Source organism: Zootermopsis nevadensis, unplaced genomic scaffold, assembly GCF_977971745.1.
Source record: "Zootermopsis nevadensis isolate Lab colony 2312 unplaced genomic scaffold, Znev_1.0 Znev_ptg000308l, whole genome shotgun sequence".
In the NCBI taxonomy this organism is placed as follows: Eukaryota; Metazoa; Arthropoda; class Insecta; order Blattodea; family Termopsidae; genus Zootermopsis; species Zootermopsis nevadensis.
This window is the reverse complement of record NW_028259433.1, coordinates 827-16,933: the sequence shown is the minus strand read 5'-3', so window position 1 is coordinate 16,933 and position 16,107 is coordinate 827. Positions and strand designations below refer to the sequence as shown.

Sequence of the window (16,107 nt, the reverse complement as noted above, 5' to 3'; positions counted from 1 at the left end):
AGATGTGAATCAGACTGCAGTGACTCACGATAGACTCAAATTTCGGTTTCCTTGCAGTTGTAACCCTTCAGTTTCCATAACAGAGGAATTTCATTGATTAGGAAAATACATCAGGTACTCAATTTGACGATATTTTATATTACTATACACAGAATAAACTGAAAGTCCACAAAACTGCAATTTGTATTAGCGAAGAGTAATTATAACTGTTATAAATTACGCCTTCATAGCTTTCTGACTCGAGATACTGTAAACTGGTGCAGCTTTAATTCAATATATATCTCTACTGTGTTGCTACAAGTGGACTTGAATATCAACGCACTTCCTCTTGGTCTACGCTCCTGTATCCCATCACCATCCTTCGGGATACAACGCAGAACGATACTTCGTTCTGATGACTGCCTCAATCAAGCAAAGGATGTTGAAAATGTTTCTCCATATTTTGGGAACCTCTGCTCTATACAGCACTACATTCTAGCAGCTCTGTCTAATTCCATCACCGCGTAAAGAACGCCTACTCAGTCGCGTCCATGGCAGACGGCTAATCCAAATCAATACAGACTCCGTACGCAATACTCGGTCCACCTAACACCAACAGCATTTCCTTACGAAATTTATCCAACAGAAATGAAGTAAGGACGACCAGTCAGTTTTTAAAATTTCTGTGTCTGTACACGAAGAGAAAGGCTTTGACCAGTTAAACGACTGTCAGCTACACGATGACTGCCGTACATGTTTACAACAAGACAGACGCAAGAAACTGGTCTCATACCGCAAGTGTGCGTGTCCATTTGTCTGCATTTTCTCCTTTTCCAATCTTTCCCATCAACAATTCTCAAATGATCTGTAACTTTTCCTTTCTGTTTCAAACTCATAAAAGAACTCGATTCCTTACCGTACGTAGGGGGTTTCAAACATTCTTTGATTTTGGCGATATCGGTACCTTCGCGAAACCCCATCCACGTAGACCAGGCTTTACTCAGTCACTACATTACCGTCGAGACATACTAATTTTTAATTTCCCACAGAACACTATCTACGAAAGTCATTATAATTTTTAATCAACCTCGAAATAATACATCACCGTACTCACCCGAGTCCATCGCTCACTGGTGCCTCATCGTTTCAGACGTCTCGAGCCAGACGACGTCACAGAGCAGCGTCCAGGAGCGAGACGTGGAAAAATCTTCTGGTTCAGAGGTTCACGACGGCGATGAAGAATGATGATATCATAATCACCGTGAATGTGAAGAGGGCTCCGCCAATCACCTCAAAGCAGACATAATGACAAGAATTTATAATTACGTCGCTTCTGTACGTACGCTCTGAAACTCGATCAGTGGGCATTATCTGACAATTTCTCATTGTACTCAGCGGAGTCCTTAGTTCGCTGCTGCTGTAATATAATTTTCGGGTTGTCGTGTTAGCGACCTCACGATGTAAGCGGCCGTCATCCTCACCGCTCCGTGAACCTCAAGTCTTGAACGAGTGTCACGTGGTTGTTACCACTGACCTAGAAGGAGACGGAATGCGTGGGCAGAATCACAGAACAATCAAAACGTAAAATAAAATAATATCTCAGAATACTTAGTTCAGTGTTGCAAAGTCATTTCAGCCATCTTGTCTTGTGCGACCTAGGCCAAGTCACGTTTTATCCTCAACGTACTTTAAGAACTCTCTACTTCAGAGGACGGAATATTTCATGCAACTCACCTTGAATGACTTAAGTAGGCTCTCGTTGTACAGGACGTAGCACCCGAGGACACACAACAGGACACATGTACTCTCGCATGTGCGTTGTCACAGTCCTAGAGAAAAATATATAGACGATCTTATATCACGCCAGACACAAATGCATATAAGTCAGGGTCGTTATCTAGAGCCTCGTACTACCACCACGAAAGCTTCAACAACTCTTTGGCTGTCGAATAAATCGAGAATTAAACCAAACACAAGCTGAGACGTAATATCAAAATGGCCGACTGAAGCCCCAACTTACGTAAAGACTTCGTACATCCGCGCTGTACCGAAGCAGGAGACAGACAACCGGGAAAAACTCAACTTGTTCGGAGAAAACAAGTTTCGCGGAGCATGCTGGGAAAGGCAAAGATGAAAAACTCATCCACCGCGTGTCGGCAGAGATGAATAAGGGGCAGATAAAATTATACGTCCAGTAATAAAACACTCGAAGCGAAAATACTACGAGCAGCGAAAACTCAATGATTTAATCGAATGAAACCAAATCGCGGGACGGAGGGTGAGCCTCAGCCCCTAGACAAGATCTGTTGCCAGGTCGGTTAGTCGAAAGAGTTGGACGACTTGCCTCGCCCACGAGGTCCTGTTTCCTGTAGCGTGCGAGCGCAAAGCCAACGAGTTGGACTCGTCCGACTCGGGCGGTTCGTTGGAACCCGGCGCCCGGGCCATTGTCCGGAGCCGGGTCCGCGCCTCTGCTCGCTCAAGAAACGGCCTGGGCCTCCACCTCCCTTCGTGGGGCGCGGGGTGGTTAGGGCGCGGGGTGGTTAGGGCGCGGGGGTTAGGGCGCGGGGGTTAGAGCGCGGGGGTTAGGTCGCGTTTTGAATTCTGGTTGTGGAACCTATGTGGGATAATATGGGGATTTTTGGTGGGGAATCCTGCAGGATCGTGGGTAATATTATGTGGTGAATCCAGGGGAATATCCTGGGAATCATGGGTTGCGATCGTGGGATATTCTGTTGGAAATGTTTGGTGGCAGATTCTGCTAGATCTGGGTAGGGAATCCTTTTTTGGGGATCCTAGGAAATCTGTGGGGAATACTAGGATGGTCATGGGGAGTCCTGGTAAATCCGAGGAATCCTGGAGGGGGTTATAGGGGATCCTAGAGGTGATTGTCTTCGGGGATCCTGCCGTGATCCTAGAGGGCAGTGTCCAGGGAATCCTGGGGTCCTAAGGGATCCTGTGGTTCCTGGGATATGGTGATGCTGCAGGGATCCTGAGGGGATGGTCCCGGGGGGGCGATCTTGGGTAGGGGTGATCATGAGGGTTGGCCCAAAGAAGGGGATAGCCCTGGGAAGGGGTGCGACTGGGGTAGTGGCCCTGGGGTAAAGGGTGTGGCCCTAGGATGGCTGGCTAGCAGAAATATTGGTGAGAAGATATAACCTTGAGATTTTTTAAGACCAGTATCTACGAAACTATTGGGCCGAATTTGTCGTGGCTTCCTTGACCTATACGTGACCTCATTTTGACATGAGTATGGTCAATCAGGTATTTGCCGTTTGGCATAAATACGTATGACCTTGAGAATTTTAAAGACCTCTATCTGGCAAACTATTGGGGCGATCTTGTCTTGACTTTGTCATGACCTTGACCTAACAGTGACATCAATGTTACAAGAGAATAATCACTCTGATAACTGATGAAGATGTGAGGGCGAAATAATGTACAACAGTGGTCCCCAACGCGGTGCCCGCGTTGATAAGGAAAGAGGTTATACTGAATAATAAATGCCGTTCAACCATGAACATTATAAAATCAAAGCACAGTTCTCTACGTACTAATGCCCATCTTGACGATTGCGAGCAGCAACATCATCCTACTCTCCCAAATTTGTAAAACTGGCCGCTGAAATGCAGTGCCAAACATCACACTAACTTCCCACTTGAGTAATAATAATTGTACTTATAAAATTAAGTATTTTTGATTGCGTGGTTTCTTGTATCAATAAACGTCGTGTTGTTTTGTGTATTATTTGGTGTCCGTATCTTATTTGTCCAGAGAAAGGAAAAAAAAGGTTGGGGACCACTGACGTAAGGCAATACATGGCAAACATTATCATCAGTGCGTTTGGTGTAATCACGCACGTCTGCTGATATCGAAGTTTCAACGTTCCTACGTGCGGATATCCGTATATCCCATGTATACATAAGATCGAGATTAAATACATTTCTTTTGTACATTCATGTATGTCTGATGGTACTCATGTTGATATGGGTTGCCATTATCCACACATTGAAGGCAGATTCATATTTATTTATGACGGACTTTGCCACAGTACGTATGTGTTTGCCGCGTGGTATTCTACGTCCATACAGCATCCAGTTGATGTGATGTGTCCAGATGGGGGGGGAGGAGGTCATAAATGCAGAGGGAGTTAAAGAGAGAAAAGTAATGCCGCACCAGCTTGGCCCAAAAGTTATATTCTGAGCAAAAAATTTCGAAAAGGAATTCCCACATCTAGCATCTTAGCTTGGTAGGTCATGTAATCCTCTACTTACCCCCTCAAACCAGAACTATATTGTAAGATTTGAGGTTTCCACAGCAGATATTGTTTCTGTCATAATTGCGTTTGCGCAAATAGACTGGGAGCTTACGCCTGAATGAGGTACCCATCAACGCTTGTAGGGGGAGGTATTCCCATATGTCATTTCAGATAAATCCATTCAAACAGCACACCCAAGTTACTGCTATTCTTATGGGCACACACTCCAGAAGCATCTATACGTTAATGTGATTAAGTCAAGGTTGTGTACAATGTCTTCCGTGGTTTAATGCGTCACTGGGACATACGATTGTGTGGGTCGTATTAACCCGGTCAGTATCGCACTCCATTGCAGCAAGCTGCCACTACAAACAGTCCTACATATCGGGTGGCCATTATGTCCCATTCCACTTGCATGAATAAACGGAAAATCAGTTAACACTGACACGATATCTAGTTGCTACAGGTTGCAGCGTGAACTTGTAACTTAATCAGTACACGAACTGTAAAGAAGTTCTTGACATAATCTCGCACAGTGCTAGGACAATGGATGTAAAATAAAATGTCGTACCTTTAGTTGCAACGAAGATAAATGTTGCGAGCAGCGCCAACTGGGACAATCATAATTAATAAGAAAGCTGGTCATGTCGTTGACCGATTAACTAACTAGATGGCTTACCGAACCAGAAGGTTCATCACCGAACTAACCAAAGCCCTCCACCGGACCCTGTCCTGGGCCAACAAAATCCAGTCTCCTTCAACTCCTATCTCCCATAGATCCCGCCTGAGATTATCCTCCCATCTACGTCTAGGTCTCCCCAGAGGTCTCTCCCCCTCAGGCTTCCCGGTGCAAACCTCTTGTCCCATCCATGCACGCTACATGCCCAGACCATCTCATTCTTCTCGATTTAATCACCCTGACAATATTGGGGGAGGAGTACATATTTTTAAGCTCGTCATTGTGCAGTTTTCTCCATGCCCCATCATCTTCTCTCCTAGGCCCAAATATCCTCCTAAACACCCGATTCTCAAACACCTGCAATCTGTGTTCCTCCCTCTGAGTGAGAGACCATGTTTCGCACCCATACCACACAACAGGCAAGATTATTGTTTTGTATATTTTAATCTTCAGGTTCTTAGAAATCAGACGGGAAGACAAAATATTTCGAACTGAGATGTAGCGAGCATTTCCGGAATTTAGTCTCCTCCTAACTTCGTCGTGAGCATCATTTTGAATCGTTTTTGTTGTTCCCAAGTATTTGAACTTTGTCACACTTTCAAAGGATTTATGAGCCACCTTAATGTCTGTCGGGTACATCATCGTGTTCACAAAAGCCCACCACCGGGGTCTATCCTGAGTCAGTTGCATCCAGTTCACTCCATTGAGACCCATCTTCGTAAGATTCGTCTTAATGTTATCTTCCCACCTACGCCGAGGTGTTCCCTTCAGGCCTTGTAAACTTTCAACTCGCCCTAAAAACATCGGCTGAGGAGCTCGTCATGCATTTTTCTCTGTTATCCGTCCCACTCCCGTTTTGGGTCCAGACATCTTCCTCGACACTCTGTTCTCAGAGCCCCTCAGTCTATGTTCCTCCCTGAAAGAGAGAGACCACGTTTTGCACCCATAAATTCTTTGCACTCAATAATAGCAAACATTCCCCGGATTTAATCTGCTGATGTAGGGAGATAATGAGAGGGAGATTTGTCGATAATTAGGCTTGTGAAACCGGAATAAAATTTCTTCTCAGTTCCCTAAAACGCTTTAATAATGTCGATGTATCAAGATATGAAAAGCGTTAGAATTATTGTTCAGAATATAAACCCCACTTCTTAGCATCGACATATTTTTATTTAGATTCTGGGATACGAAACACGTTTAATTCCTTTAAAATTGTAAAAAGTTAATTGCCTACTGGAATATTCTTTTATTATCAATGTTGCCGTGAACACACACAAGTCAATCTAATGTTAATTGAAATTGTGTTAAAAAGAAGACAAGTCTAATTCTCGTACACGAGTTCAAAAATGCAGATGAAAACAATAAATGTGATGAACAATAATAATAAATAGGAATCCCTTACCTCAAACTTTGTTCAATTGTATGAGACCACGACGTCCACCAGCAATGATCGATCTAATCAAAACTAAAATGGAAAGAGTGGAGGGCAGTTTGACAGATTTCTTAATAATTCTTTTATTAGATAAGAACTTGCGATATTCTATATTAGTAAGAATTGCCACAAACAACATATTCCTTCCACCTAACATTTACCTTGTTACAGCTGAACCTAAACGATAACAAGCCGCTGCATCCAGTCTGTACAGAAAGTCATTATTTCACGGTCACCAACTCTGAAATGACAAATGTTCGTGTAAAAGACAGATCAATGGAAATGTCACCTTATATTTTAAACTGCGGCGTAGCTCAGACTTTTGTGTGGAAGGAAACAATCTTGGATGAAGATAAGTGCAAAATTCCTCTGACAGCATAGCCGAGTTTCCAGAAAATTTCAAAGTGCAATGGCCGTGACATTCCACATGAAACCAGATTCATTCAGAATGGAGTTGCCTCTTTCCACATCCTACGTCATTAGGAACCCTGCTTATTCCAAACTGCATTACAACACTGATATTTAAACACCGCAACCTATCTGCTGTCACACCACAGCGACCAGAATGGCATATCCAGATCACATCAGGTGTTCCGAGTAAAGGTGACGATTCTGAAGAAAAAGTAACACACACATCGCGAAGACAAGTTTACTGCAATTACTGTCATCATCATTATTGCCATCTTCTTCCAAACATCTGATCTGCCATATGCAACTTCCGTGCTCATTCTTTCCCTTTCTGACTGCCTCACTAGAATCGTAACAAACTGGTAATATTACCAACTACAAAACATCAGTGCCTTCCTGGACAAACACGTAGTAGCTAGTTTTAACACTTTTCTTAGTATTCAAATTGAGCCGAGTTGTTTTCTAACGATTACGAGGACGAACAAGACCTCAAAACAATGTAGAAATACACGAATTCTGTCGGCCAATGTACAAACGTTCTAGGCTACGCTTCAGGAAGTTGTCAAATGTCACTTTCATAAATTACAAAGGGACCCTTTTCCCCCGCCCAGTAACGTATCCAACGCAACGAATTATGGTCGTATCACGTAGGAAGATGGTGGGGACAAACGAAGTCAAATCAGACGACAAAACGATAAAGTAAAGCAAACGCGAAAAGCCGTTCAATATGACCTTCGTGACTGTGTGTTCGTAAATAATTTGTTTCGGCTACGGTAAAAAAATGATCATTTCCTTGTTAACCAAAGCAACGCGCCATTCATTACGCTAAACTACGTTCAATTTTTCTGCTACCCTTTTTAAAACAATCCGCAAACCTACGCCCACATCTTGGGGCAGATTTTTATTCAAAGTCTTGGTTACTCGTATGGTCACATTTCCAGCAATTACAGAAGCAGCAGTTTGCCAGAAGACAACTGCCTGCCTTCTCTCTCTCGCTCCACACCCAATTCACATAACATGATGGAAGGATGACTGTAAGTGCCAAAGAAACTGGCAGGGTGCTGGGGCCACCAACCCGGTCGCAAATACTTAGACATTCTGTAATGTGGACGTGGGGATTCCCCACTAAGTAAAGGAGAGCCACCAAAAATTTCTTACTTTGAGGAAACATCTCTCCATGACACACCAGCAGCAGCAATCTCAATGTAACAAGTAGAAACACAACAAAATAAAGAAAGCAATTCTACAAAACAATATTTTGTATCTGACATTACGTCAATAAACAGTTTTACGAGATGAGTTTTAGTGCACGCTGATTACTGAATTGACAGCATGTCTACACGAGAATTTCTGATTGTGGTCACAATGTTTATTAATATCCCGGGACCCCTTCAACATCGTGATCGTATGTTGATTGACTACCCAATAACAAGATCAATAAAACGTGCAACAAACAAAGCTACGTTCTACCTCCAAGAATCATACGCAAAGGAATCTTCACTCACAGACAGCTCAAACACTCTAATATTTTAACAAAAATCCTGCAAAAGAGCTGTACCACTTAAAGTCCTCTCCCTTCCATTTCAGCGCGGATTCTTACAGTAGTAGTTCTAGAAATGAAAGGAGGGGAGACACGGGTTTCGTATTGTATGCATTTCCTTCCTGATTTCTGCCCTCTAAAAAAATAACTGAGGGTTTTAGTGGGTGCGATATGGGAGCCCAAGATGAGAGGAAGGAGGGGTTATGTAAAAATATATTTATGAGGGAGCAGCTAAGGTGGTCAACGAACACCAAACAGACATCATATATCATTTCATTTCCAGGTCAACAATCTTTAACCAAGCTAAATGGTCAATAACTTCGGCCTGTCTCTCTCTCACACACACAAAAACACAATCTCTACATTCTTCCTATAAACAATCTGACTGACAACACTAACAAATTAGTCTTTCGTAAGCCAAGAACTCTTCACAACCATTTTACAGACATAAAATAACAATCCTGACAACACCAGCACTGGTACATTGTGACCCACATAAGTGGCACTGCCTTTCTATACTTGGTTCCAACCAACCAAACCACTCCTCAATCCTAATGCAAATCCCCTTACCCCACACGCAACCCCGGAATATACCAGAAGTAATACTGAGCCTCATCACATGTCCATGAGACTGACACCTGACAACTCTCAACTTATGGTTAAGTCTCAAATAAATGGAACCTCTGACAGTCATCTCCATTTTTGCAAGCAAATCCAAATTCATAACGAACACCACACCACAAACTTACAAGTTTTGTAACCGATCCCCTTGCTCAACACAGCAAACTCTCAAAATTAACCAAAAGCACAGAAAATATCCCGGCAGCTCCGCTCACTGTGCACAAAACTAAATTACTTACACTGGCAAATGCTCACTTATTAATTAGTAAACAGACCACATTAAAGGCTCCTCAGCACTGCACACATCTCACATGTAACAAAACCTTATCACAAATAGTCACCACCCTCGTCTAAAAAGGATAAATAAACCTCACATTCTGATATCCTATGAACAATATCATGAATGCCTCTAGCGTACCACAGATACTGCAATAATGCCAATCCCTCACCACATTTACGTCTTTCAACATATCAACTCTCACACTTACAATCACAACATCTAAAGTACCTAATAAAATTGGACAGACTCATCTCTCTCACACAACAACCACATCAAATACATTCTAATGCTCATGTACTCACACAACGAATGCCTGGTTCAGACCGATATCAGTCTCTTGCGGATACGAGGTTCCTTCTTTGTCCCAGCAGGTTTAATCTTCTGACATCAAGTCGGTCTGCCAACTGTTGCCGCACGTACTTCAACGCTTCTCTGGCTGGCAGTACGCGGATCACGTGGTGCTCAGTAAAATCTGAAGGATCATTCTGTTTCTCGTAATCTGCTACTCCCAGAAAGAGAAAATACATTCACATTCAAGAAATCAAGACATCACACTCTTCTAAGAACACACAGTTTTACTTCACCAAGCAGTTAACACTCCCACCTTAGCCAATGAACAAGGACCTTCCATTTTCAGAAGACAAATTCTGTCAAGTTCATTACAAACCCATTCACAAGTTAACTTTAAATACGGGTCACAACCAGCGACCTGACAAATTCTTAACTCCCTCGCTCACAGATTCATACTGGAGCCTTTCTTTCCTCCTCCCCAGCAAATTTAAAACATTCGCCAAGTGGGCCATTATTCCACACGTCATAATACTGCAACTACAAACTCTACAACTCACACACGTCACGTCAGACCCACGCAACTTCCCTTGCCACTGATTCAGTGGATATTTAACGAACAGTTCGCTTGCCGTCTGTTTGGAGCCGAGGTGTCCCGGCTTACACGGCTCCCTCTCCTCGTGCCCCATTATGACAGCAAGGGAGTCTATAAACACCAGTCGGTCCATGCCCTTCAGGTTCGCCTGTTTTGATGTCATAAAGAAAGGACGTAAATGAAAGATTAAGAAATGGCAAGCCACTACAACACAGCCAACATCTGTAGCACTTCTACTACTAAGGTGAATTCAACCGACAAGGGGCAAGAGGTAGCCGTATCAATTAGATTTATTTTCCATATCACCATCAGTAATGCCACTTTATAATGCCTTCTGGAAGCAAAGGTGGAAACTTCACCAACAGTAATATAAATTGTTTCAATGTTGAACAATCTAAATTTATAAAACTGAACTCACCAGCTGCCTGTGATATCGCCACCATTGTGCAGTGACACACAAGGAACACCGTCGTAACTCTTTCATGGCTGCAGCAACAAACACTCCTACCAACTTACACAACAGGCCTTACTGGCTGTTCCAGATATGAAGCAGACGCTTTCAACAAGTTCACGTACTAAATGTGGTTTTAAGAGAGATTTCAGGTTCTCACAGTGGTCTTTGGGTTCTAACACCACTTGGACTTACAGAAAACAAACACCGATTATGGTTTTTAAACATTTAATGGTTCGCTATATCAGCTGAAGTTATCGTTGTGACTAAGCGCAATGCCATGAGGCAGTGGGAGCATGGAGGTAAACTCCATGCATTCTCAATTATAGAACTATGTGGAGGTCAGCCTCAAAATGTGGTTCCTTAAACTGGCAAAGAAAAATCACGTTCTTCATTGTTTCTTTGTAGTCTCAATAGAAGAAATAGACAAGTTCTTTATTTCATTAAAAACATTTACTACTTTTCAGGACAAAAGGTCTTCTTCCTTCAATAATGGCATTGTAATTCAGAAAAGAATTTTATTAAACAATTTACTCAAATGGATGAACTTACCTGTGACTGCCATCTGGTGAGTGGCTCTGGCTTGCTTGTCCTGCAATCTGAACGGAATCCCATGGACTGCGGAGATCTCCACATGTGGATCATCAAAACTGCAACAGCGAATCACAATGAGTACAGATAATTACACTCACATCCTAATGTTCAATGGTCACAGCAGTGGCCAATGCAGTAGCTGCTTCCTAAATCAGCAACTGATGTAAGAGGCACAGAGCAAATGGGAAATCTGGGTTTATGATATGACAAAGAAATACATTACTTGTAGAAGCCTCCTGGTACTGGCATGATACTAAACACAAACTAATTGTGATACAGCCTCTAACGGGCTCACTGTACCAGTAAATAATGAGTTCTGGGTGCTCAGAGAAAAATCTATATCAGTGCCTCATAGACTGCCTTGGGACTCGCTTACAATTCTGCGAAGAAAAGCCAGTGATTAACAATCTGTTATGTCATGTTAGTACCATCAGGCTGGAAAAACATCTTTTATTTTGTACACTATTTTAATATCAAGAATGAGGTTAGTTTGACAATATTCTTCTGCCTCCAACTGCTCTTATATACCTTGGACAGGAGAAAAGCTGCTGCACTCTATTCTCATCATCATTAAAATTCAGGGATGCCACCAAGAAACAGCAAATTATTTCCCAGCACTGACGACGGTAGAACGGATCCGTCGTGCTTGACTTCTGAGCACTAGATGCTGTCTCCACGACCTGGAAAACACAAGCAACAGTTTCAAGTTATAACGACTAAGGAAAGTGAAATGTTTTAGTTACAGTAACTTCCATGCGGCATTGTTATAATACTTTCACGTACTGCACTTACTGTAATACTCTAAACACCTTTTCTCCACATCAGGGCGCATGTCATATTTATTTCCAGAAACTTTGGGTTTCATGGACACCTAGACTTTTATTTTGCAAGTGGAAACAAGTTTGACAAATCTCAACAACACTGAAATAAAAATTAACTACAAGCATATAATTTTTGTATAGTCTATGCTAACCCTAATAAACGTCAAAAAGGAACGTACTATACGCGTACCAAGTTATTTAATAATTTTCCACCAACAATTTAAACTCTAAATGATTTAAAGGTGTTCAAGCGTGCATTGAGAGGTCACCTCATCACTCACACTTTCCATTCTGCAGTTTATTTCACCTCTGCTGAAATTTCTTCAGTTTTATGTATATCTATAATCTATATTTAAAGTGGTTTTGCATTTCTATTTAAAATTCTGAGGTTTATGTATATTAATTTGTAATTTTTTTTAATACCTGTATTGCAGAATCTGAAGGTTATGTACATTCACATATAAAACACGTCCTTGCATTGTGTCAAAAGTACTGAGGTTTACATATATTGAATGAAGTCCTGAAGTTTATGTTTGTTGTATGAAATGACTTGTACTGCATCCTTTGGATTACTCCTAAGAAGGATCTATGGAATGCAAACAAACTCTACTCTCTAACATACCTGAATAATGCAATTCCTTATCACACACACTATTAAGGCTTTTTACATGCAAAAGAAAATAATCACAACAATGGCAGGTGTCAAAAGCTGCTTACCTTATAGAGAATAATTTCGTAAATTTAATATACTTCCACTTGCAAGTGAATTTATATTCTGCTTGCTATCATTTGTGGTGGAAAAGTTGGATAATTTTAAAAGAAATACAGATGTACATAATTGAATTACAAGATGTAAACCCTGCTAAATGTCAAAGAGGAGTGTACTTTACACGTGTCAAGTTATTTAATAATTAAAACTCTAAATTGTGATATAAATGTATTCAAGCCTGCACTGAAATTAGCTTTCATACTTGAATTGCAAAATCTGAAGGTTATGTACATTCATATGTTAAACACGTTCTTGTAATTCTGTCAAAAGTACCGAGGTTTACGTATATTGAATGAAGTCCTGAAGTTTATGTTTATTGTATGAAATGACTTGTACTGCATCCTTTGGATTACTCCTAAGAAGGATCTATGGAATGCAAACAAACTCTACTCTCTAACATACCTGAATAATGCAATTCCTTATCCAAGTAACAAACACTCCAGGTGCTTCGTTCTGTCTCGTTCTTCACATCTCCAACTCCAAATAAGCTGCTTCCCCATCACGCACACAACTGATCTTCTGAAACACTGATATTCAGACAAATTGGTCCTCCATGTCTTCGTTGATGCCAGTAAACACACACTACAGCTACAGTTCACATGAAAGTTGCTACTCAGCACATCCCCTGATCTCAAACTCCTCTTTGAGACAGACTAGGCACTCCCACTAAATCTATAACAGTACACCTCCTCGGAAAGCAAGGTATATAATCGCACGAGGGCCTGAGGTCTTCCTTGTGGCATTGTGAGGCATGCTACGAACACCCCATACTTGGTCACTAGGAATCAAAAGTGGGCAACTGTGGTGTGGTGTGGTGTGGTGGCCACATAACCAACATTACAACCTGTAACCCTAGCTGCTTACTTCTAGCTTCTTCACTGCGATAAGCTCTTGCACAAAGTTAAATCAACAGCTACTGAATTTCCACATGCAAGTCACAAAAACAGAGGCTGCCACCACGAGTCTGTGGGTCATCCCAACCGCATCGACTGATGAATTGTGTCCATCATGCACAGTGGTCATGTCAGCTACCGGAGCAAAGTCTTGCTACCTCCGTAGTAATGATGGACTCGAAACTGCATAACGGCTGAAGTATCCCATATGCTTGCATTCACGCCTACCTGAAACAAAACCATGTACAGAAATAAACATCCGCATTGAGAGACCAGTATTAATTCTTACTACGAAGGCACTCTACACCACATTAATAACCTACTGGCAACTAATCCGGCCTTTCGTGCAACCAAAATATTTCCCACTTTTCGTACTTCACACAGGAGAAAGATGACAAACATCAGTTCAAATAAACTTGCAAGCATTGGAAATATAAGAGAGTAAAGCTGCACTCGACTGGGCATGCATCCTACCATCACGCCGTCCGAAGTAAACAATAACAGCAGAGGAGCAGCGCCATTTTCTCGCACGCAGGGACGGCAACGTCTGAAAAACAGCGAACACATCCCGCCACCGGCGGAGCATGAGGGATATTCAATGATCAATATGTGCGCACCCTGACGAACTGTCCTGTCATCTACCGACAATACACCTGAGGTACATGCCCGTCCGCGAACACTACACGTTACTGCCGAACCAAATGCTGACTGAAATACCACTCCAAAGACTGTAAAATTATGAAGACCTCAAACTTTATTCCGTGAATACCTTTAGTGACACATCTTCTCCTTTAAAAACGACAGGAAGTAAAGAAAAAAATTAAGGCGAAACGAGCTACCAACTTCGCCTATAAGAAACCAACTACCAATCATTTCCATAACCTCAAAAATCATAAAATAATTTATGAATCCAACCACACCCAATAAACTACAGCTCAATCAACTTAGCACAAAGCACTATGAAACAAGTAGCCAACAATTTTCATCTACATCGCCTACATCCTAGGGCACATTTGTCACATAACCTGTCGGTCGCCGTTATGATACTGCTCAGATTGATACCAGACACAACTCTTGAATACCTGCACGTCTACATATAAATCACCCAGTGAAATCGTCCACGTCCTTTCCAACACGAACTTATCCTCGTCACATTTCATGTTGGCACTCAAGACATCACGGAAATTCAGCACCGACATTCTCCCTACGCGATAATTTCTCACAAGTAATTTTGCAGAAGGGCGAAAACGTCTCGCGAGCTGAGTCATTTGAAAAGTACGACCAACATCACCTATAAGACACCAACTAATAAACATTTCCATAACCTAAATATCTTCCATCATTTATGAAAACAGGTGGGATTTCGTAAACTACAGCTCAATGAACGAAGCACTATAAACGATTATTGCATATGTCGCCACTACACAGCCCCTCTGCCACCAGGTTGTACTTCACGAGCATCTATAACACACCCAACGACCCAGCCCACTGGTGACCGTACTTCAACAACACCAACTTCACTTCGTCAGACTCCATTTTGGCACATGCAGCAATCAACACTTAATACACTACCAACAAAATTAATGCCGGCAATATTCGCTGAAAACCACTTGCAGAAAAACACACACAATCCAGAAAACTCATTGCACTTACCTGACTTACAAAAAGCAATCTCATCACTGGCAAGTCACACTTTTCGATCATAGGACAACTGCTATTGCGCATCTCCCGTTAACGACTGTTTGGAAACTCCCTCTCGGTGATGATCACAAAGTATTCCCGTTACCTCCCGCTTTGACATCTCTTTACAGATTTACATAGAGAAAATACAAACTAAGTAATGCGTGGTCAGCACACTTTTAAAGCCCTCCTGGGTCAGAGAACGGACACCCACTATTATCAAGACTGTCCGGTATAGCTATGCCAGAGATCTTCATCACCGCACTTCCTAAACGAGTGAAACTGCAGACGTTTTGAAGATCTTTCTGTGGCATTAGCTTGAACTGAGAATGTGAAATCGGAAGAAGCAGATAAAAGGAAATAACATATTCTTTCCAGGAAGCAGACTCTTATTCACGCAATGTGATTGCGGCCGACATTTCTACTATTTTACTACACTCCGTAGAACACCCCACACACATAACTAGACATCCACACCTTACACGTTCACATAATTCATATCTAAGTTGCTATCACACTTGCAACACAATTACCACAACAGAGCAAGCCCCTGTCAATGGGTTAAATTTTTAGAAATTATTCGAAAGTCAATTTTCAAAAGGCAAATATCTCCCGATCTGTAGGAATCTGAGAGACAAACCTTATGTCACTTTGAGGGAAACTATATGTCAACTTCCTGTCAGAGTCACGTCAATGTATGTTCAAGGGTTTGGAGGATAGAGACATTTTAATTTTTCGAGATAATTCGAAAGTCAATTTTTAAAAGGCAAATATCTCCCGATCTGTAGGAATCTGAGAGACAAAACTTATATCACTTTGAGA

At 41.9% G+C, this 16,107-nt stretch overlaps 1 protein-coding gene and 1 long non-coding RNA gene across 7 annotated transcripts; both read right to left on the bottom strand.

Moving 5' to 3' along the window:
* Window positions 1-1,423: 1,423 nt before the first annotated feature.
* Window positions 1,424-12,128, bottom strand: LOC147870368 (transformation/transcription domain-associated protein-like). Of its 5 annotated transcripts, XR_015533500.1 has the most exons (6): window positions 11,651-12,128; window positions 11,081-11,178; window positions 10,043-10,225; window positions 6,316-9,696; window positions 2,000-5,829; window positions 1,424-1,808 (listed from the first exon to the last, which is right to left on the bottom strand). XR_015533500.1 is itself a non-coding variant. In XM_087342297.1 (4 exons), exons 2-4 carry the CDS (start codon window positions 11,091-11,093, stop codon window positions 9,890-9,892), a joined length of 435 nt encoding a protein of 144 aa, XP_087198423.1. In that variant the 5' UTR covers window positions 11,094-11,178; window positions 11,651-12,119; the 3' UTR covers window positions 6,140-9,889. The 5 variants fall into 5 exon arrangements, 3 of the variants coding, with proteins under 3 accessions (XP_087198423.1, XP_087198424.1, XP_087198422.1); XR_015533499.1 differs by lacking the exons at window positions 1,424-1,808; window positions 2,000-5,829 and having other exon boundaries at window positions 6,140-6,378; window positions 6,507-10,225; window positions 11,651-12,117; XM_087342297.1 differs by lacking the exons at window positions 1,424-1,808; window positions 2,000-5,829 and adding an exon at window positions 10,496-10,581 and having other exon boundaries at window positions 6,140-10,225; window positions 11,651-12,119.
* A 1,093-nt stretch (window positions 12,129-13,221) lies between these two features.
* On the bottom strand, window positions 13,222-14,279 carry LOC147870367 (uncharacterized). 2 transcript variants are annotated; one of them, XR_015533501.1, is made up of 2 exons: window positions 13,929-14,279; window positions 13,222-13,833 (listed from the first exon to the last, which is right to left on the bottom strand). It is a non-coding gene; the product is annotated as an uncharacterized LOC147870367 (long non-coding RNA). The 2 variants fall into 2 exon arrangements; XR_015533502.1 differs by having other exon boundaries at window positions 14,080-14,279.
* Between the last annotated feature and the right edge of the window lie 1,828 nt (window positions 14,280-16,107).